Source organism: Ipomoea nil, unplaced genomic scaffold (assembly GCF_001879475.1).
Source record: "Ipomoea nil cultivar Tokyo-kokei standard unplaced genomic scaffold, Asagao_1.1 scaffold0298, whole genome shotgun sequence".
NCBI classification, from domain to species: Eukaryota; Viridiplantae; Streptophyta; class Magnoliopsida; order Solanales; family Convolvulaceae; genus Ipomoea; species Ipomoea nil.
This window is the reverse complement of record NW_017616726.1, coordinates 868595-892252: the sequence shown is the minus strand read 5'-3', so window position 1 is coordinate 892252 and position 23658 is coordinate 868595. Positions and strand designations below refer to the sequence as shown.

The 23658-nt window shown below is 36.4% G+C and overlaps 2 protein-coding genes and 1 non-coding gene across 3 annotated transcripts; 1 reads left to right on the top strand and 2 right to left on the bottom strand.

Moving 5' to 3' along the window:
* The first annotated feature begins 2252 nt into the window (after window positions 1–2252).
* TRNAL-AAG lies at window positions 2253–2333 on the top strand. Its single transcript has one exon. It is a non-coding gene; the product is annotated as a tRNA-Leu (tRNA).
* Window positions 2334–19098: 16765 nt separating this feature from the next.
* Window positions 19099–20295, bottom strand: LOC109157341. Its single transcript, XM_019305241.1, has one exon. The coding sequence runs from the start codon at window positions 20293–20295 to the stop codon at window positions 19099–19101; it is 1197 nt and encodes a 398-aa protein (XP_019160786.1).
* An 84-nt stretch (window positions 20296–20379) lies between these two features.
* Window positions 20380–21295, bottom strand: LOC109157336. Its single transcript, XM_019305235.1, has 2 exons — window positions 21118–21295; window positions 20380–21020 (listed from the first exon to the last, which is right to left on the bottom strand). The coding sequence occupies exons 1-2, from the start codon at window positions 21293–21295 to the stop codon at window positions 20380–20382; spliced, it is 819 nt and encodes a 272-aa protein (XP_019160780.1).
* Between the last annotated feature and the right edge of the window lie 2363 nt (window positions 21296–23658).

Sequence of the window (23658 nt, the reverse complement as noted above, 5' to 3'; positions counted from 1 at the left end):
CATAGAATAGTTCGAAGTAATTAGCACTAAATAGCATTCGAAACTTTAATACTGTAACCCCCACAATTTGAAATATTCTCAACTTCTTCGTCTCCGAAATATTCTCAACTTGAAAATTAAACATGTCGGTGCACACGAGTTCAAACTTTCAAAGCTTAGTTTGAGAGCTCGATTTGAAACTCATTTTAAGAGCTCGTCTTCTCAATTCAAGCTCCTTTGTTTCATCGTCATCCATCCAACTAATCCCCACAGTCCCTGCATACAGAATCAATGAATAAATAAAATAAAATAAGTACAAAAATTAACTTACCGCATCCATTAGTTCTCGTATCTCTATATCGTTGATTGTCTGAGAGGAATTTATTTCTGAAGAAAATAGAAAATGAACAAATTGCACTTTTGGTCCTGTGAGTATTAGGGTACTGACAATTTGAGTACGTGACTTTCAAAACTCCCAATTTAAACCTTTAACTATGCAATTTTTGGCAGATTTGATCCTCCGAGCCAAATTGCCGGCCAATTTTAGCCGGAAAAAGATTTAATGCTTCGAATTAATTTATGATGAGGGTAAAAACGTCATTGCGAGTGTATTTATTTCTTTACTCAGTCAACCACCGTTACACTTAACAGTACGGACAACTCCGTCCACGACCGTCTATATATATGCACGAAGCTTCGCTCCTTAGCCATTTGTTCTTTCGACTGCAGTGGCTATGGTTGGTTTTCATTCCTCAAATTCTCCGAATTTTCATAGTACTTACAAACACTAAAACACTCGCACAGGAAATCCGAAGCTCCTCCTGCGAGGATAGAGATTCAGTGTTCTTCTGCAAATACTATAGTACAGTCTATAGGTATTTGCTCACTTTTTTGTTCTGTTTTTGAATTTTTCTTTCGCATGTTTGAAAAAGATAATCGAAAGGGGAACCGAAATTCAAAGTTGTGATTCGCGTGGGTTGTCATTTTCTTGGTCGAATATTACGGGACTTTTCGAGATTGGGTTAGACTTCGCATGCCGCATAGGTCGGTCAAGGGGTAGAATTTTGCAGAGTTTGAATATTGATTTTTTTCTTCATTGTCGCTATCGCAAGCCGGAAAGATCATGCAGATATGGAATGGTGTTTGTTGAATCTTAGATGGTCTGCAATCCACAACGAATTGCATCGATCTCTTCTTGGAAGTTAATAGTTTCAAATCTTGTTTGTTATCTGATTTGTGCTATGTATGATTGCGCTTATTATTAATTTATAGGGTTTAGGGTTGTAATTCTGAATTATATATTTCTCACAGGTGAAGAAAGACAAAAGATATATGTTTGAACTGTGACAAACTTCGTAGCATGGACTCCCATCAATTTTTTGGATATGGTATACCTGGAGCAGATTTTGCATGCTCTTCGTATCCCGATATTGCTTCAATACCTACTAGGCATATTGGATCCTTAAAATTTGACTCGAGAACTTCTCCGAATTCGCCTTTTGCAACTCACTTCGATCCCCAGACCCCGACCTCTCTAAGCGACAGCCAGGAGCAACAGAGCTCCACTGATAATCTTTCGGGGGTCAGTGCTTCGAGCAAATGGTGTTGCAAGTGGTGCCATAGCAGATGCGTGCAGAAACGAAGACCGAATTCACATTATCGACTTTCACATCCCCCAATTTGCAAGTGGTGTTGTTGACTAACTGACCGGAAGGTGTTTTCCCCCCAAATACATTCACTCAATGACGTTTTTACCCTCATCAGAAATTATTTGAAGCATTAAATCTTTTTCCGACCAAAATGGGCCGGCAATTTGACCCGAAGGACCAAATCTGCCAAAAATTACATAGTTAAAAGTTTAAATTGGGAGTTTTGAAAGTCACGTACTCAAATTGTCAGTACCCTAATACTCACAGGACCAAAAGTGCAATTTGTTCATAGAAAATTTATTAATGAGGAATTTATGCAATGAAGATGCCGTTAAGGGGGATAATAAATTTTTAACGGTGGAGAGTAATTAAAAAATATATGACTTCTTAATAAAATTTATAATTATATAACTTCAAGGATTAAAAGTGACAAAGTGAACGGACTAAGTTTGTTCAAATCAATTGACAGGACCAAATTTACAAGAGTAAAACAAATTCAGAGGCAAAAAGCATTGTTTTTTTTTTATATATATATGCCACTCAAGGCTTTCGTTTGGGAGAGGGGTGTGATTGGGCGATTAAACTATCGTATCTATATAATAGTTCGAATTTTGTAATCAATAAGTTGAGATGGCCGAGTTGGTCTAAGGCGCCAGATTAAGGTTCTGGTCCGAAAGGGCGTGGGTTCAAATCCCACTCTCAACAAAATGCTATTTTAAACTTTTTTCCCCGGCTACGTTCCTGTAATACAGATCGAATGTCGAAAAAGAAATTTGTTTGGTCATCTCACTCTCCAGTCTCCATATTATTGTTTTATACATATTCCCAACTTCATTCCTGTAGTAATTTTGTAAAATAAATTTGTTAGGTCCATGAATAATATATACTACTATGCCATGTAATAATTTTGTAAAATAAATTTGTTTCGTCCATGAATAATATATATTACGAGTTAATTCCATTTTTGGTCATAGATTAGTTGAGGGATAAACTTAACTCATCCTCCCATTAAATGTGATGACCAATACCACTCATTAAACAAATAAATGGGGGCAAACATTATGTCCTTAGAATTATGGGTGATAGTCCACTTTTAGTTATTTTTTATTAGAACATCCTCATTTAGTCCAAGTATTATTGTGGCATGACCATTTTTTACTCATCATTCAACAAAATCGTTGAAATGTCGTTAAAACAAAGACATTTCAATCTTTTTTTATACATAGTAGGTTGGACCGCTATATTTTTTTTATTTATTTTTTTGAAAAAAAACCCATAATTATTGAAGACCGGAATGCCATTGTATTTAACGATATTTAAAATGTTTTGTTGATAAAGGACCAAAAATGATCATGTCACAATAATACTAGGACCAAAAGTAGATGTTCTAATAAAAAATGAGTTAAAGTGGATTGCCACCTATAAATCTAGGACAAAAAATGGAATTAATTCTACATGTTACTGTGTCATTTAAAATATAATGGAGAAGAGAAAGCATGTATCAACTAGTAATATTTTAACTTTTTCTTGGATGATGGTTTTATTTGACTAGACTCATTGTGGAATTGGGTTGTTAATTTGTCGGCGATAAAATTGGTAACGAATGTAAATATTAATAAAATAGTCAAATACGATGATGGGTCGCAAGTCCCATTTCGATTTGTAATGAAAAATATTAAAAACTACGCACAATGAACAAGCGTGAGATACTAGTCAATGCCCAATAGAGGGTTTATTACAATTTTAGATAAATTAGGCAAGTTGTCTCAAAAAAAAAAAAAAGAGAAAGTAGACAATGGACTAGGGAAGTCAAGTCTCCGTTAATTAAAGTGATAATAATGTTTGAAGGGAATCCAAAACTCCTGATTTATAGTATTTTTTGGAGCTGAAAATAGTGAGAGATGAGTGAACACCAATCTCTAGGAATTTCATACCACACATTCATTGCGCCAGGCATTGTTCGATATCCGATCACCCACCTTTCCATTCACGTGACCCCTAAGCCTAATTGCCTGTCGGCAATAACTGACATTCAATTGCACCAACTGGCCACACCTTGCCATCCCCCATCACACTCTTAGCCAAACACGTGGGCACTGACTGGCATCTTTATCGTCAAAAGATGGGCAGAAAGGTGTCCCTACTGTTTGCCCCTCCTTTCTTCCCCCTTACACCCTCATTTTTTCCATTATTTGCCAAACAGCACCCCACTTATCCTATCAAACTCCTCTTCCTAGTCTTTACGCCATGGGATCATATACTTTATGTCTTGCCGCCCTTTAGCTCCAAACTTTCTCCTTTTCCCTTTACACCATTTCTTAATTCTTTGAGCTGCTGATATGAATATTTTTGTAACATAGTTTGATGAGCCAAATGTATTTTAGATCCCCATAATTTTTATTCATTGTAATATAAGCATCATAGTACAAATAGTCAAGTCAAAGATAAAGTCAAGAGATAAAGTCTACTACATGCTGGGATTTATTGAAGAATAAAATTAATTTTGGTCCTACAATTAAGTATTCGCCCTGGAGATTAGTTGATAATCATTGTTTTCACAATAGTTAATTGAATGAGCTAATGGTGTAATGGTAAAAGATTTTGCATTTGTTGTTACATTTAGGATCAAATCCCTTTTAAGTTTTTTTTTTTTTTTGAAAAGCAAAATCTGAAGGAATATATTATATATATATATATATATATATATATATATATATAGAGAGAGAGAGAGAGAGAGAGAGAGAGAGAGAGAGGAGAGTTGGATGTAATTAGCACTAATGGAATTCAAAATTTGAATTCCGTAAGTTATAACTCTCATTTTAATTTAAAATAACACCAAGGTTACAACAATTATAGTTGGTCTTGTGCCTTCTAGTCTTACTTTTGATCATAAAATATTAATTAATTTAATTAGTCTTCAACTTTTTTTGTAGTGGCAAGACTTAAAAAGAAGAAATCCACTCTCCAAGTTCAACCGATAGTGCTTGATTTTGAAGACATGATCGTCTTAGCAAGGGTGTCCTCTTCAATGGAAATGGTGTTTGGTCGGGGAATGACTTATTTATTGCTTACAGTTCTGGACAGAGGGGTTGAAAATTAGGTTGCGTAAATAGCATAAGGGAGGAGAAGAGGGAAGAAATTGGGTAAATATATTAAGTGGTATGTAAAATTTCAAAAATGTCCATGGTCTAAACGGTGTTTAACGGGATTATATGATAGAAGGACTAAATTAACTAATGTAAAAAAGATTAAAGGATCGAATATGTTCGAATTGGAAACCAGGGACTATAATTCAAATACGCTAATAATTGAGGAATCAAAAATGTGATTTCTCTTTAAAATAATGTATTTTATGAGTTTGAATAATGTATAATGTATTTTGTGTGTTAGAATAATAAAATTTCTACAGTAAAATAATATATTTTATGAGTTAGAATAATGTATTTTATGTGATTTTGGATCGTGGTCCACTTAGCTGTCCACGCAATATTGATTGCTTAATGTATTGTGTATGATTAATTCATTAGTTTGTGGTCTTTTGGGTCCTTTTAGCCTTAAGCCTTTTGGGCTCATTTTGGTCTACACTTTGTTAGTTTGGTTGGCATTAGGTCGTGGTTAGTGGTGGGCTAAGGCTATAGCCTCAATGCATTGTATGCAGTCGTTATATCGTGTATCGTGGTGTATGTGCACCGCAATCAAAATGGCGCCGTTTCTTTAAGTAAAGAAACGGCGCGCCGTTAGTTTTAACGGAGCGTGCATTTTTTTGTATATTAATTACCAACTGACACTACAGTATATCTAAATCGACACTGCTTCACGTATTATTTTTTTATTATCAAATGAAATTGTAATTATATCAAAATGATACTGTAGTTGTGGTGAAATGAAACTGCTATGTATATAAAATGAAACTGAATAACATTTCACATATTTGAGTGTATATTGTACAATGAAGCTGTAATTATATCAAAATGATCATATAGTTGTATTTTAATAAAACTATAGTGCATATAAAATAAAAATAAATAACATTTTCACATATTTGAGTCTATAAAATATCGAATGAAACTGTAGTTATATTGAAATGAAATTGTAGTTGTGTTGAACTGAAACTGCAGTATATACAAAATGAAATTGAATAACAGAGTTACTTTTTGCGGAAGGGTGCGGAACGGCAGAAAACGGATGCCGTTTCTTTTCATTAAACAAAAGGATGTCGTTTTGATGCACGGTGCACGATATAATTTGCCCATTGTATGAGAGTGTATATGGTCTCGGTAAATTATATGGTGCACCAGGGCGCACAATGCATTGTGCGCCTTGATCCAAAACGACGTCGTTTTGTACCTTTTTTTTTTTTTTTTTTTTTTGAAAATTCCGCTTTCTGTGTCTTCTGTCAACTTCTTAACAAAAATATCTCATGTTTCGAATGTACATAATTGTATAATAGAATGTACATAATTGTATAACATAATAGTATTATAAAAAAGAGTATGTGTATTATGATAATACACATACTCTTTTTTGGAAAGATAATACACATAATCTAACATAGAATTAGGTTCTGGTGCGGTTAGAGTGCTCAGGTGCGGTTGTGCGGTTTAATCTGGGCCATTCATCTCGCTTTAATCAACGTCTAGGATTACCAAAATTTTTTAAAAAAATGCAGTGGCAATTTTGTAATTTTTGAATCTAGGTCAAAATTAGTGTGAGCGGTTCTGTGATTAATGTGCGTGAGTTTTGTATATAAGATGCGTGAGTCTTGTGCATAAGGTGCGTGAGTTTTGTGCTTAATGTGCATGGGGTTGTGCTTAATGTGAGTAGTTGGTAAAACTTAAAGTGTGGGCTTTTGTGTTTAAGGTGCGTGAGATTTGTTCTTAATGTGAGTGGAGTTTGTGCTTAATTTTCGTATGGTTTGTGTTTAATGTGTGTGAGATTAGTAATTAATGTCAGTAATTGTTGAAACTTAAAGTCTATGAGTTAATACTTAAAGTGTGTGGGTTTTGTGCTTAATGTGCGTGAGATTGTGCTTAATGTGAGTGAGTTTTGTACTTAATGTGCGTGAGTTTTGTACTTAATGTGCGTGAATTTGTGTTTAATGTCAGTAGTTGTTGAAACTTAAGGTCTGTGAGTTAGTACTTAAAAGTGCGTGGCTTTCTTCCAGACACACCTTTTTTTTTTTTTTTTTTTTTTTTTTATAATTTTCATTGATTTGAGCCGTTGATCTAGATTTGATCAACGACTCAAATCTAACCGCACAACCGCACGGGAAGCTATACCCGCACATGAACCCTTTCCATCTAACATAATACATATAAACTTTTAACTCTTAAAAAAAAAATCTCATGTTTCGAATGTACATAAATGTATAATAGAATGTACATAAATGTATAATAGAATGTACATAAATGTATAATAGAATGTACATAATTGTATAACAGAATACACATATACTCTGTCGCGTCAACTCCACATACAACTTAATAAAACGATGTCGTTTTGGGCTGGGCGAGGCGCACAATATAACGATTGTATGGTCTCAAGACTAATTTTGGATCTTTGTACGTTCTTTTATTAATTGAATGACAGTATAAATTTAAAAATAAAAAAATAGTATATGTTCAATGTTCAAAGAAAAATATTTACAAATATATATATATATATATATATATATATATATATATATATATAACAATAAAAGGGTACTAACACATATGAAAAGGGGAAAAATACCACTTTTAAAAACTTAAATACCACATTTCATATCCTTAAGTTTTTAAAAGTGGTATTTTTTCCCTTTTCATATGTGTTAGTGCCCTTTTATTGTTATATATATATATATATATATATATATATATATATATAAGGAAGGGCTCAAGTGCGGTAGGGGCTTTCCGTGCGGTTGTGCGGTTGAACTCACATTAAACATTAACTGACATACTTTAAATACACAACACACGCACATTAAGCACAGAAACAAAACACTTTCAGAACACAAACTCACGTACGTTAAGTACAAAACTTAAGCATGTTAAGTGCAAGTCGCGCGCACCTTAAGAACAGAACTCAGACATCTTTTAAGTTTCAACAATTACTCACATTAAGCACAAACCCACGCACATTAAGCACAAAACTCACGCACCGTAAGCACAAAATTCATGCACTTAAGCACAAAACTCACTCACTTAAGTTTTCAACAACAACTCACATTAAGCATAAACCTACGCACATTAAGCACAAACCTCACACACATTAAGCACAAGACTCACACACTTGAAGTACAAAATTGACGCACGTTACAACTACACAACCGCACGGGAAACACTTAAATGCACTGAAACTTAATATATATATATATATATATATATATATATATATATATATATATATATATATATTCACATGTTTTCTCACATTTAGCATCCTTAATTTTATAAAATTGGTCATTTTTCCTTTGTCATGTATCGTATTCCCTTTTACTGCTTCCATATACTGACTCTCACTAATCTCTTTTTTTTTTTCTTCAACTTGAACAAAAACTCTATTTTAAAATTTTGTGTATGTTACATCCTTTTGCACAATTTGCTTATGATCTCGATAAAGCTAGACCGTCGGGGAAGTTGACTGAGCAGTTCTATCAATTAGAAATTTATTATTTGTTGCAGGACCCCTTTAGAGTTTTTAAATCAATCATAAAAAATAATCGTGTAATCCTCATTAAGCTTTAAGTAATCTAAGCCTGCGTTTGGCATATGTATTGTCTGGTTGAGGCAAAAATCTACCAAACAAGAGTTTTCTCTTTTGATTATGACTATGAACAACTCCATTCCTAACCCGTTAAGCTAACCTACCAAATTGCCAATACAATACAAAATCCACGACGTACGCATTAATTTGGTTTTTATTTATATAGAAATGACCCAATTTCAAGATTTTATAATATATTATTTTCCATTCAAGAATTATTTTATTTATTATTAAATTAAAAAAATAGATATTGTTAAAACAGTAAGGTTAGGTATCACTCCTAAAAACTATCCTCTCAATTTCTCCTCGTGATGTAATAGCATCTAACTGGATTATTTAGTATTTAATTAAAAGTGTGTGGGGTTAGCCATTTCATGGGAATTATTTCTCAAATTGGAGTAGCAAAGTTTATAGAAGATATGCAAAGTCAAAGTTAAATTTATTAGGACTCTACTAGTAGTATTAGACTAGATCTCTATTATATTAATAGTATTAGACTAGATCTCTATTTCATGTCTTTATATACTTTGTATCCGCTACTCTTGATTAATACACAGAAAATATATTCTCATCAGGTATCAGCTAGGTTTTTCTCTCATGGACGGCTATGTTCTTGGTATCAGCTAGGTTTTTCTCTCATCTTAGTGTTAATGACGGCTATGTTCTTGGTTCTTCTGAACGGACCGTTACCGAGATTCCTACGATGCCTGCGAGTGGTAGCCTGTCATCGGCTCATCACTTCGTTTCTTTAAAGTTGACCTCCTGAAATTATCTATTCTGGCGAACTCAGATGCTTCCGTTTCTTGAAGGCCAAGGGCTTCTAGGGTTTGTTGATGGTACAACACCCTTTCCGACAGCATCGCCGGCCCTAACGTCGACCGTGGACAGCGCCCCGGCGGCGGTTTCCGATCTCCCCACCCGGCAGCTCACTTGGCGTCGGCAAGACAAGGCCATCCTCTCCATGCCCATCTCCTCTTTGTCCGAGGAGACTCTTCGTTTCGCCGTCGGCAAGGGCACCTCTCGGCAACTTTGGCAGGTAATCGAACAAACCCTAGGTTCGTCTACCCGCTCTCGTGCACTCCGACTACTCGGCGAACTTCAGGGGCTCCGTCAAGGTGATTCCTCAATATCTGATTACCTTGGTCGTGCCCAGATGTTGATTGATGAATTGGCCCTCGCCGGTCGTCATGTTGAGTTGGATGATCAGAATTTATATGTGTTTCGCGGTTTACGCCCGGAGTTCCGTCCGTTGGTGGCAACCCTAGCCCGTGGTGCGCCTAGGGGTGTGCAAACTTCGGATAATTTTCGGTTAACCGACCGAACCGACAAAGTTCGGTTAACCGTTTTCGAACCGAACTTTTTCGGTTCGGTTAATGGTTAAAGGAATTTTAAAATTTTGGTTAACGGTTAATTCGGTTCGAAAGGTCGGTTAACCGAATTAACCGAACGGTTAACCGAAGTTTTTAATATATATATATATATATATATATATATATATATATATATATATATATATATATATATATATATATATATATATATATATATATATATATATATATATATATATATCAATAATAATATAAATATAAATACTAATTTGAAAGTATGGATGTTTGGAGTTTATAATTCATGTTATTTATATTTTGTTATGAATGCATTATGATATGTATTTTATTTTAATTGGATTTATTATTTTAAGAGTTATTTTTAGAATTTTAAATTTTAGCTTTAAAAAGTTCGGTTAATCGGTTAACCGAAAAAAATTTCGGTTCGGTGAATTCGGTAGAGCAAACTTCGGTTCGGTTAATGGTTAAAGGAAAAAAAACTTCGGTTAATTCGGTTCGGTTAAAACGGTTCGATTAATCGAACGGTTAATCGATTGAACACCCCTAGGTGCGCCTGTTCCCTTCCCGGAGGTTGCGGATTTTCTTGTTTCGAAGGAGTGGATCTGTTCGGACAACGGTGCGGCTCTCAGTGCACCAGCAGCCTTGGCCGTAAGCCATGGTGGTCACGGCGGTCGCGGTGGTAGCCTGCAAAACCGAGGTGGTGGCGGCCGCGGCAGAGGGCGCGGCGGTCGTGGCCGGGGGGCGGTCCAACTCGGGCCCTAGGTGTCAAATTTGTAACAAGTAAAGGCATATAGCTACGACGTGTTGGCCTCGCTTCACTCCTGATCCGGACCCTCAGGCAAATGTCGCCGTTTCTGGTGTTGATGGTTCTATAGACGACTCTCATCAGTGGTTCCTTGACACTGGTGCCACAAATCATGCTACCCCTGATCACACATTATTGACGTCCTCTACTACATATGACGGTCCGGAGGCACTTCGGGTCGGCAATGGTACAGGTTTGCCTATTGTTACTGTTGGTTCTACTTCGTTAGGGACTAATTCTAGGTCGTTTCGTATGTCTGATGTCTTGCATGTTCCTAGTTTATCTTCTTCGTAATTATCTGTTCAGCGTTTTGCTAAAGAAAATAATGTCTTTTTTTGAGTTTCACCCTTCGTGTTTCTTTGTGAAGGACATTCAAACTAGGAACACTCTTTTTAAGGGACATGTGTCCGGGGGTTTATATGCCTGACCTGCCTCGCGTCCGGCTCCCGCTGCTTTCATTGCTACACGGTCCTCTTTCGTTTGGCATATGCGGCTTGGGCATCCACACTCTCGAGTCCTGCGTCAAGTTTTAGCCTCTTCTAGTCTTAGTTCATTTAATTCCAGTGATCTGCCCAATATTTGTTCCTCTTGTCAATTAGGCAAGTCGTCTCGTTTTCCTTTATCGCGTGTTGAATGTACTAGTTCGCATCCTTTAGAATTAATATATTCAGATATTTGGGGCCCTGCGCCGATACTTTCTGCAAATGGCTTTAAATATTTTGAATTATTTGTTGATGATTACACTCGTTACGTGTGGTATTATCCTATGCGAGCTAAGTCTGACTTATATGCAATATTTGATAAGTTTCGGTCACTTGTTGAACGTTCCTTCTCTCATAAAATTCTGTCTTTTCAGTCTGATTTAGGGGGAGAATACAAAAAGCTTGGTTCGACTCTTGCGTCATTGGGTATTCGTCATAGGCAGTCCTGTGCGTATACTCATGAACAAAACGGCAGAGTAGAACGCAAACATCGCCATGTTGTCGAAACAGGACTGGCGCTAATGGCCCAATCCTCTATTCTATCTCGTTTATGGGATTATGCCTTCGAAACTGCTGTGTATCTTATCAATAAAATGCCCACTCGTGTCTTGTCTAATAAGTCCCCTCACTACCTCTTGCATCGGTCTTCGCCCTCTTACTCATACTTACGGGTTTTTGGGTGTCTGTGTTTTCCTAATCTGCGGCCCTATAATCGCAACAAACTGCAGTTTTCAGTCGTCTCCTTGTGTCTTTCTGGGATATCCTCCGTCTTTTCATGGCTATCGTTGTTTAGACACTAACACTAACAAGGATTTTATCTGTCGCCATGTGCGATTCGATGAGACTGTCTTTCCTTTTGTTGCTTCTGTTGATTCACAGGTACCCGCACCACGCCCGGAGCCATGGGGTGTTGCGCCGGTTGTGCCTCCTGGTGAGCCGAGTGCTGTCTTGGCCTTTGATCCTCCTGTCGTGCCCATAACCAGACCCGAGCCACACCGCCAGCAGTCCGTTTCTGCCGAGCCGTCCGTGACCGAGTCTGAGCGGACAGTCACGGACCAGCCACCTGCTCGGCCGAGGGGCCGACCCCGTGGTCGATCCCGTCACGCGCCCTCGCCCGTTCGGTTTCATACGATGAATATGCGGAGCTCGGGACCGCATGACCATGTTGCTCTATCTACTGACGTCACTACTAAGCCTACATGTTTTACTCAAGCGGTCAAATTTCCCGAATGGCGGGATGCAATGGATTTGGATTTTAATGCCTTGGTGCACAACAATACATGGCGGCTTGTTCCTTTTAAATCAGGTATGAATGTGGTTGGCTGTAAGTGGGTGTTTAGAACCAAGAGGAAAGCTGATGGTTCGATTGAGCGTTACAAGGCTCGTTTGGTTGCCAAGGGATTCAATCAGGTTGCTGGTGAGGATTTCTTTGAGACCTTTAGTCCCGTGGTTAAACCGACTACGGTACGTCTTCTTTTATCCTTAGCTATTTCTCGTGGATGGACCATTCGACAGTTGGACATACACAATGCTTTCCTAAATGGCAATCTCGCTGAGACGGTTTATATGCGCCAGCCCCCTGGATATGAAGACAAAACGATGCCCGGGCACGTTTGTCTCCTTCAACGTTCTTTATATGGGCTTAAGCAAGCTCCCCGTGCTTGGTTCACTCGTTTGCATGATTTTTTGGTTTCTGTTGGTTTCTCACCTTCCAAGACGGATGTCTCTTTATTTATATATTCACATGGCAATACTCGTCTATATTTTCTGGTTTATGTGGATGATATTTTGGTTATGGGTTCTGATTCGGCTCATGTGACTGCTCTTATTGACAAGTTGGCTCTTGAGTTTAAAGTTCGTGATATGGGTGTGCCCTCGTTTTTTCTGGGTATTGAGATCGTTCCGTTGTCTGATGGCATGCTTCTGTCTCAATAACGGTACATGAAGGATATTCTAAAATGAGCAGGTATGGTTGATTGCAGGCCCGTGACCACTCCGGTTTCAACCACGAAGGCCGAGACTGATGTCGTAGTACCATACGCTGATCCCGCTCAGTATCGCAGCTTTGCAGGTGCTCTGTAATATCTTACGGTAACTCGACCTGATCTTTCTTATGTAGTCAATCGTTTGTGTCAGCACATGCACTCTCCCTCTACTGCGGATTAGGCGGCTCTCAAGAGGGTGTTACGGTATGTAAATGGGACATTAAATCTCGGTCTTAAGATTGCTTCTTCTCCTTCTCTGGATATTCATGCATATTCTGATTCGGATTGGGCTGGCAATCCTGATGATCGCAAATCTACTAGTGGTTTTGCTGTGTTTTTTGGGACCAATCTTGTCTCATGGGTTTGTCGAAAACAGCGTACTGTGGCTCATTCATCAACTGAGGCTGAATACAAAGGACTGGCTAATATCTTTGCAGAGCTTACTTGGCTCGTCTATTTGATGAAGGAAATCGGGTTTGCGCTACCTTCTGTGCCCAAACTCTGGTGTGACAATCTGGGAGCTACTTATCTGTGTGCTAATCCGGTGTTTCATACTCGCACCAAGCACATTGAGATCGATTACCACTTTGTTCGTGATAAAGTCACAAAGAAGGAATTACAAGTCAATTTTATTTCTACCAAAGATCAGATAGAGGATATTTTTACTAAGTCTCTTTCGTCTGTGCGTTTTAATTTACTCCGTTGCAAGCTCAATGTTTTGGCTGACCAACCTTGTGCTTGAGAGGGAGTATTAGGACTCTATTAGTAGTATTAGACTAGATCTCTATTATATTAGTAGTATTAGACTATATCTCTATTTCATGTCTTTATATACTTTGTACCCGCTGCTCTTTATTAATACACAGAAAATATATTCTCATCAAACTCAAAAGAGTAGAAGAGATGAAAGCAATCAAAGCATGGTTAGAAGCTCATGGTTCGAATCCTACAACGCAACCAACATATTTTTGGAGTAGCAAATGTGGTAGAAAGGTTGCTCTAAGTCAAGTCAACAAGTAGAAGTAGAATAGTTGAATGGAAGTATGGTGATCTCATGTTCGAATCCTACAACCAACATATTTTTGGAGTTGTAAAGGTGGTAGAAAGGTTTCTCCAAGTGAAAGTCAACTAAATAAGAAGTAGAAAGGTTGAGTAGAAGTAGAAGAGTTGGATGCAAGTATGGAAGTCTCGTATTCAAATCCAACAAAAAACAAATATTTAGTAGCAAAGGAAGTAGAAGACTTTGAGTGGCAGAAGAGTTGGCAGCAAAGGAAGTAGAAAGGTCGAGTACCAAAGTTGGTGGAAAGTAGGAACAAATCAAGGAAAATCAAGATGATTATTTGGAATTCCACCCAACTATTCATCAATATAGTAGTATGAATCCAAGAATAATTGATAGATGAATCAATCTAAGAAGGTCTTGAAACTCTTGGAGAAATATCCGAACAAAAGAAGAAGGTAGTAGAAGAAGAGAAAGTAGAATAGGAAGAAGGTAGTAGAAGAAGAGAAAGTAGAATAGGAGATAGAAGAGTTGGTAGAAGAGGAAGTAGAACACTTGGTAGAAGACTTCAAGAAAAAGAAGATGCAACCACACAACCTCCAAGCCATTTTCGAACATCTCAAACACCAATCAAGAAGGACAATCTTTTATCATGAAAGACATTCTAATTCTTTCAAAATCGAGGAAAACAAATCAAGGAAGAAAGAAATGACACACAAGGTAATTGGACACCTTGTAGTAAAGGAACAAATTGTTGATAACCAGACTCAAGGCATGGCTAAGGCAAAACAAATTATGACATACCAAGTAGTACACTTTGAAGCAAAAAATGTAGCAAGACAAACAAACTCACTTGGTAGCAAAGAAGTCACATGAAGGATTAAAACTGAGAGAAGATATCAAAGTGGAGTTTAAGCTCAAAATCAAACACACAAGAAGACCAATCACATCCAAACAACAAGAAGTGACAAGCCTTGAAGATCAACAAGAAGATTTCAAGAATCAAACCCATCAAGATATAAAGTGATCAACAATGAAGAAAAATGCAAGAGGTAAAAGAACATTTGTATTTTCTTGAAAGAAGATTCTCTAGGTGTAGATAGAGGGAAGAGTAACAAGAGGTTCTTGTGAAAACCCTGGGGAGTGTAGCTTTGTGCAAAACACTCGTTGCCTCGTTTGCGTAGAAGTGTAGCTTTGTGTGAGACATTTCGCATTGTAGAAGTGCTGAGTTGACGAACTAGCACTTGATTGTTTCACTATTGTATCTGCTTGATCGAAGATTGTGAATTCCTCATAGAGATAGGAATAGAATGGAGTAGAAGGATTACACCACCTTTGAATCACTATAAAAATCTCTCTCTCATTTACTTACTACTTTCACGTATACTCTGCTTTGCATGCACAATATATCTCTTGACATCAATTTTACATACATTTCTAACGTATTGCATGTGGTGATCACATCTCAAGTTCTTCAGTATTGAGCTTAACACTTTACGTACATTTATTCCGATGTGCACTCTAAGTTAGATTTTCATTAATCTACATTACTTGGAGTTATTTTTCATAAAGTGTTCTAATTTTTATTTTTGCGAGAAAAGTTTATTAAGTATGAATAGATGAATATTTGGTGTAAATTCATATTCTTTAGTTGGTTCATACTCTTTAGATTGTTTTATGCATTCGATCACATTAAGTGCATAATATTAAGTTTGATTATGCAATTAGGGTTTGTGAGATTTTAATTTACAAATGATAGCATATCCTTTTGGTTTGATATTGTTTGAATTTGTAAATTCAGTTATTTCTCATAAAGATCTTGCAGAATAGACACTACACCAGAGCCTTTGAAAGCTAGCCGTTGGAACTACACCGACTTATCAGGAATAGTTGGCAGAGCAGTTACATTGTCTAAGGTTATTTTACAAGAAAGCCCTTACCTGACTGAAATACTTCAAGGGTAAGAAAGTAATTCGTACTACATGGAATATCTTAGGAATTACTTGTCTTCCAAGATTCAGAGTATTATATACTGGTTAGAGAGAAAATTCAAGAAGAATTGAAGAGTTTACAAAGCTACATTTACAATCCAAGAAACTCTCTCTACGATTTGAAACAAAATACTCTGAAATATCATCTTCTCAAGACATTGTTGATGATCTAAGTTTAAGAAGATACTTGAGAAGAATGATCTACAAAGCTTTATCTTTAAACCATATTTTATACAACTGTGGTGAAGTGGTGGGTGAGTCAACGAGACGGATTCGCTCGTTGAGACTCCATTCGATCTTGATAGATTTGACAGACAACGATAATGCGGATCTCCAAAAAGGGATTTTTTTTACTGCTGATTGCACGGATTTTTATCCTTGACAATCCTCTATAGCTTCTTAAGATTGGGTATTTACCGTGTGAGGTATATCGCACATTGGGTTGAGAATGTGTTCTCTTACCGTCTGTTTGAATTGCTGATGAGATAGTGGATTAGATTCACTGATGGTGGTTTCCCAGACCTAGATACGATTGTATCGAACTAGGTAAACAATACTCTGTGTCCTTTACTTTCTATTTGATTTACATTCCGCACTTAGTCGTATCGTTGTTGTAATAACTATTCGAACAAATAAATTTAGAGTTTGCGATAAGCCAATCTATCAAACAGATAAGTCAGTAAGATAACTAGGCCGGATTATTGAATATCACATATACACAAAATCACACTTGCAATACAACATCTACATTCACCAACCTTCAATTTGCAGCAAGAAAATCTCTCACACATTCTAATATTCGATATTGTGAAAGGCTAAAAAACACAAGCATCTGATTTGGACAGTCAGGAAGTTTGATCAAAGCCATCAAATACTCTTCATTTGATAATCCATCAATTTGAATTAACTCTTTCTCTAACTGTTGCACTTTTTCTTGAAGAGTTAATTCAATTCCAATGCTCTTGCTTATTTTATCACCAACCATTACCAACGTTTCACTCAACATCATTGCAACATTGTGAAATTTTTGTGCGGGATGTCGTTGATGGAATCAAAAGTTACAAAAAAATCACTAATGTCTGGAGACTAGATTATGTTGATAAGGCCATTGAAGAATGAAAAAAAGAAGAAGATCACATCCTATACAACCTAGATAACCAGGTCATCAACGTCGTAGATTAGACATTGAATCCCATGACAATCAGCAAGGTCAAAGTTTACACAAAAACGACCAAGTAGCTGTGGGACACCAATAATGAGCAAATTTGTGAGAATAAACTCAATGTTGTAGTTCAACGGTTTGAAAATTATGAGATGCTAACTGGAGAATCTATTGAATAAATGGAGATCAAATTTATTAAAATTTTAGGTGAGTTGTATGTTTTGCAAAAGGAATACACGCACCCATAGAGATACTTAAATATAATAATTAAATTTTTAATTTTTAAAATAAATTTATTAGTTTAGAACTAAAAATAGTAAAAAGTTAACAAGAGTTAGTGAAATGTTTAGAATTCACTATATACTAGTACTTATTTTACTACTATATATATATATATATATATATATATATATATATATATATATATATATATATAGAGAGAGAGAGAGAGAGAGAGAGAGAGAGAGAGAGAGAGAGAATTAATATATCTATAATCTACATATATTAATTATAAAACTAATAAGAGCCAATAATGTTAGGCCCTTAACTAGAACAAAAAAATGTCGGTATAATTATTTCTTAAAATGAATTGTTCATATTATTTTGATTTTAATATTTTTTTAATGAACTTATTTTTCTTATTTACCCTCTATTATATTATTCACTTCCCTTAAATAACGCTAAATTTCATTAGTATAAACTTTATTAACAGAATATTCGGTTAATTATTTATTATTCTTAACTTACTCATTAATTTCTATAAGAAAGGTCTTAGGTTCGAACCCCATCCTAATTAAAGTTGACGTAATTGTTAAACATATACTATGAATATGTTAAAATGTATTTAAAAAATATAATAAAAAATTTTCTTGCATTAAAAAAAAAAACAAATTTATGTTAAGTTTTTTTTTTCTTTTATTTTTTAATTAATCTTCTTTTGATTATTTAGAACAAAACTTAATATTTCAATTATATGATTTTGTATTATTTGAATGATTTAGGTCATTATGTTATTAATATTTTTTGTATGTATTTTTATTATATATGGTACAATTGTACATTACTTTACAAATATTATACTACTATTTTTTTATTTGACACAATTGTTCTTATATCATTGTCAAACCAGCGCGACCAGAATTTTATCAATGCATGAAAACTTCTAAAGAAAGTTGCAAGTTAATTTTTACTATATCATTATAACAATATTTATTGTAACCATATATTTTGAATTATTTATTATCATCCTATCCTCTATTGATAACAATTGATGAGTTGTCATTGACAAACTCTCAAAACAATTTGTCTCAACAGCGAATGAAAATGTAAAAAAAAAAAAAAAAAAAAAAAAAAAAAAAAAAAAAAAAAAGTGATTTCATTATTGTGGATGAAAAATATGTACGCCACTTTATTACTCTTATTAAATTAAATAAATTAGTAGCTACAACAAAAATAATACATATGCATTAAATTAATTTAGAATTGGATGTCTATAATGTCTTTATTTAAAAAAAAAAAAAAAAAACTATTCATTATAAAAAAATTTAAAAGAGATATAATTTCATTAGTTATATTATCTTTATTTTCTACAATTCAAAGATTCCTTACTTTCAATTTTATTAATTTATTTTGTTCACTACATTCTCCATTGTCTTCTTTTTACACTACTAACTAATAAAAAAATAAAGGAAAAAAAAGGAGGACATGTACGGAAGATGAAGACAATGACAATGCTACCCAAAAAAAGAATTAGAGAAATTTAAACCAAAAGTAATATTTATTTAGACTATCGCTTTAAGACTAAGTTTTTTTTTTTTGAAAACCAGGTAAAATCAGATTGCATTAGCCATAACCGGCTCCAAAAAAGACGGAGGACCATCCCTCCAAACTGAACATACATCAGGTGCATTTTCATGCTTAGCCAATGTATGAGCCGCTTTATTAGCGTCTCATCTAACATGCGTAACTAAAGTACCAGGCATAGAAGAAATTAAACGAATACATGAATCCAAAACAAAACCAATATAAGAACGAAAACAATGTGCATTACTAAGGCTTGTAACCAGAACCGCGCTATCCGTGAATAGTGTGACCGCCGTGTAACCATTATTCTTAAGCCAAGATAGTGCCTCACTCACCGCCATCGCCTCCGCCATTAGGGGATCATACGGGCATACCATAGGACCATTTGCCACTGCAACGTAACTCCCATCCTCCTCCATCACCAAGAAGCCGTAGGTAGCATTCTGATGATTATTATGAAAAGCCGCATCCACATAGCAAGCCAAACCATTCTGCATTTGGTTTGCATGCAACCCGGACTGACGCTGCACTTGTGGGGACCTGGGACCAGTGCCATAAACCTTCCACGCTGCCCAACTAGAAGAGAGCCGGCAACACAAAGCTGTTGGAGTTGGCAGATACCCATTCCAAACTGCCGAATTCCTGGCTGACCAAATACCATGCAACACACCACAAATTCTCCCTCTAACATCACAATCCAGTGCCGATGCGCCACCCAGCCACAACTCTGCCCAAAACAGAAAATTGTTACCATTAAATGGGGGAATTGGCAACTGCAAACGATTCCAAACAAGAGAGCCATATGTACACGAAACAAGCACATGCATGACATTTTCCTCTACTAAACCACAAACCGGGCATACATTAACTAGATCCACCCTCTTTTTTATCAAATTATCAAGAGTTGGCAAAATGTTAGAAAGGGTAATCCACATAAAATTCTTCCAATTGGGTGGGATTTTCAACTTCCATACGCTACTCCAAACTTGCGAGTTAGGTGCCATAGCATCCCCTAGCCGCCTATAGCCACATCTTACCGAATAATTCCCCGAAATATCTCCTTCCCAGTACCACAAATCGTCATAAGTGTCATTCAATGGCAGTTTGTTAATCAAGGAGGCATCTCGTGCATTAAAAATCTGCTGTATCAAATTACTATTCCATGCCCCCGTAGCATCATCCACCAAATCAGCAACAACCATACCCTGATTGGGAGCCGGTTGCTCAGTAGACACGTAAGGATCCTGTGAATCAGGCAACCATGGATGTGCCCAAATCTGTGTGGTCCGTCCATTGCCAATCCTTCGCCTGCACCCCGATCTGACAAGTCCCTGACTAGCCATTACACTTCTCCAAACATAACTCGGATTTCCCCCTAGTGCCGCATCAAAAAAAGTGGTAGAAGGATAGTACCTTGCTTTTAAAACTCAAGCCATAAGAGTATTTGGAGCCGTGAGGAGGCGCCAACCCTGCTTGGCAAGCAAAGCCACGTTAAACTCATGTAACCGTTTAAAGCCTAGACCACCAAACTTCTTAGGCGTACACATTCTGTCCCAAGCCAACCAATGAATGCTAACATCCCTATCACTCCGCCCCCACCAATATCTGTTCATTAATCTCTCAAGGGAAGCACACAACATTTTGGGGATTAAAAAGATGCTCATAGTATAAGTTGGCATAGCCTGCGCCACACTCTTCAATAGAACCTCCTTACCAGCTCTGGACAGGAGCCGCTTGTTCCACGTCCCAAACCTTTGCTTTAACTTTTGCTCAATATACGCAAAAACCAACTTCTTATTCCTGCCAATCACAGAAGGGAGTCCCAGATACTTACCAAAATCATCAGCCTGAGAAACCCCCAAGGCCCCAGCAACGAGATCCTCCATATCAACCAATGTATTACGGCTGAAAGAAATACTTGACTTATTAAAATTGACCGCCTGTCCAAAATATGCCTCATATACTCCAAGACACCTCTTAACCTCCAAAGCTTCCTGCAAATTAGCCTTAAAGAAGAGAAGGCTATCATCCGCAAAAAACAAATGTGAGATAGCTGGGCTTGGCCACCCTACAACCATGAATTAACCCCTTGGCCTGAGAATCCTGCAGCAATAAAGATAACCCCTCTGCCCAGATAATAAAAAGGTAAGGAGACAAGGGATCACCTTGCCTAAGACCCCTCGTGGGGACAATTTCCTCAAAGGGCCTACCATTTACCAGAACCTTATACCGCACAGAACGGACGCACAACATAACCAGCTGCACCCACCTATCCTCAAACCCCAACCTCCTCAACATCTGTTCCACAAACGGCCACTCCATCCTGTCATACGCCTTGGCCATATCCAGCTTTAGGGCAGCCCAGCCTACCTGTCCCAATTGCTTCCTCCTTAGGTAGTGTCCCACCTCCGAAGCTATCATAATATTATCTTAAATTAATCTGCCCGGGAGGAAGGCACTCTGAGACTCAGATATTATCCCCTCCAAAAGTGGTTTCATGCGGTTAGCAATCATTTTAGCCATGACCTTATAAAGCACATTACATAGTGCTATTGGCCTCAGATCAGAGACAGACACAGGGGCACACTTCTTAGGGATCAAAACAATATTCGCATCATTTAAATTGGGGGAAAAATAAGACTGGGAAAGACAATTAAGCACAAAATCTGTCACATTCTTACCTACCACACTCCAGAATGACTGGTAGAAGCCGGGGTTCATTCCATCCGGGCCCGGAGACTAGCGTTATTATAAAGTTGCAAACATTTATTTTAGTGACAATTATAATCAATCTCTCATATATTATCTTGCATTTATATACTTTAAATTACCAATTTAAATAAAAAAAAATTCAACATTTTTTTTACCTATGCATGAACATTCCCTATATAATATTGCATTGATATATTTAAAAATAATAATTGGGCATTATTCCATTTGCGTAAAGCGCATAAAAAAACTAGTATTTTTATAAGTAGTTTTATATGTTAACAACCCATTAACATTAGATAATCAATTTTGATTTTTCTTGTCGTTATAGTGGTATGAGAATATTAACCGTATTACGCCTTTGTAATACTAGTATCTACAATTTATGTATTAATAATTTTGAAGTTGATTTATAAATTATGGAAAATAGACTAGTAACTACAATTTATGTATTAATAATTTAGAAGTTGATTTATAAATTATGGAAAATAGACGCTAAGTGCCTTACGTTTGTTTTACTCATAATATATCATGTGCTGGCATTCAAAAAAATTGTCATTAAGAGCATCCACAATGGTTGGGGAGAATTGGGGGATAATGTAAGAGTGATTAGGAGAGAGAATGTGAGAAGGGGAGAAAAAAAAACAAAAAAAAAAAAACCAAAAAAAAAGAAAAAAAAAAAAGAAAAACAAAAAAAAATTTTAAAAAGCAGAAGGGTCAGGCGCGCCTGACGCGCAGCCGGGCGCGTGCCCGGCTGTGGACTTGTTGTGCGCGTTGATCACCTTTCTCTCTTTTTTTTTCTTGGTTTTCGCAATATTTCTACCATTGCAGATGAATTCTCCTTGAATTAATTCTCCCCTACATTAGCTTTGCTCCCCACTGAGAAGAATGCATTCTGAAATCTCCTCATATTATTCACAAGTGTGGATGCTCTAAGCACCTAGACTTTTCTTACTACCTACATACATCATGTTGTTATAATACTAAACCCTAAAATATATTTATAAAGTTGGGAAAAAGAGGCCGGGTTGAAAGTATTCTAAAAAACATTATTTCTTATTTTGAAAAAGTATATGTAAGTTTGATCAAACTATCATAATTGTTTGAATATCACATCAGTAGCTTCAATTTTTTTTTAGTTTATTCCCATGTTTAGTTTGTTTTCATTTACTAAGTCATTAGGAGTTTAATATTTGATCACAGCTGGAAATTATTGAATTTTCGACCACCTAAAAGTGATCTTAAATCAAGTCGAAAGCAAAAAGTGGTCGGAAATAGCAACAAAGGTTTTTCCGGATACCAAAAGTGGTTGGAACAAGGCTTTCTACTTGATTTAAGATCACTTTCAGGTGGTCGGAAATTCCATAATTTCCAGTAATGGGATTGTCATGTTAGTGCCTTAGTGGCTTGATATTAGCTAGTTAGTGGGTTAGTGGCTATCTTTTGTTTGTCAGCTTCTTCTGTGTATTTAAGCATTATTTCACTAGTTAATAAAATGCATCTTTTCTCTAAAATAACCAAAAAATTAGTATCAAAGCTTCCTTTCTTAAAGGATCTGTGAGTGAACCAAGGGAAACCCACCATAAAAACCTTACCTTCCTTTATTCGATCCATAAAATAGATTCAGAAACACCTTTTACACCACTAGCGCCGCTAGTGTTTAAGGGTGAAAATTATCAAATATGGGCAGCTAGAATGGAAGCCCACCTAGAGACATGATCTCTGGGATGCTGTTAAAGAGGACTATGAAGTTTGTTAGAGAAGTTAGGTTCTGGTTGAGAGGATTACTCCCAACCTTGGGTTTGAAATTTAAAATAAGTGGCTTAGTTCCTTCCTTAGCTTGTATATATAGTTCCCTTTCTCTTCTGTACATTGAACACAGTAATACACATACATAGTTTACTACCAGTACTTGTCTAACATGGTATCAGAGCTACGGCGACGGTGAGGGAGTGGGTAGTGCTTGGAGGAGGACAGCGACCTTTCGCCAAGGTTTC

Excerpts from the sequence above, each read along its gene's own strand:
- LOC109157341 (XM_019305241.1), bottom strand. The coding sequence starts at position 20,295 with ATGGCTAGTCAGGGACTTGTCAGATCGGGGTGCAGGCGAAGGATTGGC.
- LOC109157336 (XM_019305235.1), bottom strand. The coding sequence starts at position 21,295 with ATGGCCAAGGCGTATGACAGGATGGAGTGGCCGTTTGTGGAACAGATG. Across the intron at positions 21,021-21,117 it reads CACGAGGGGTCTTAGGCAAG|GGTGGCCAAGCCCAGCTATC; the intron begins GTGATCCCTTGT and ends TCATGGTTGTAG.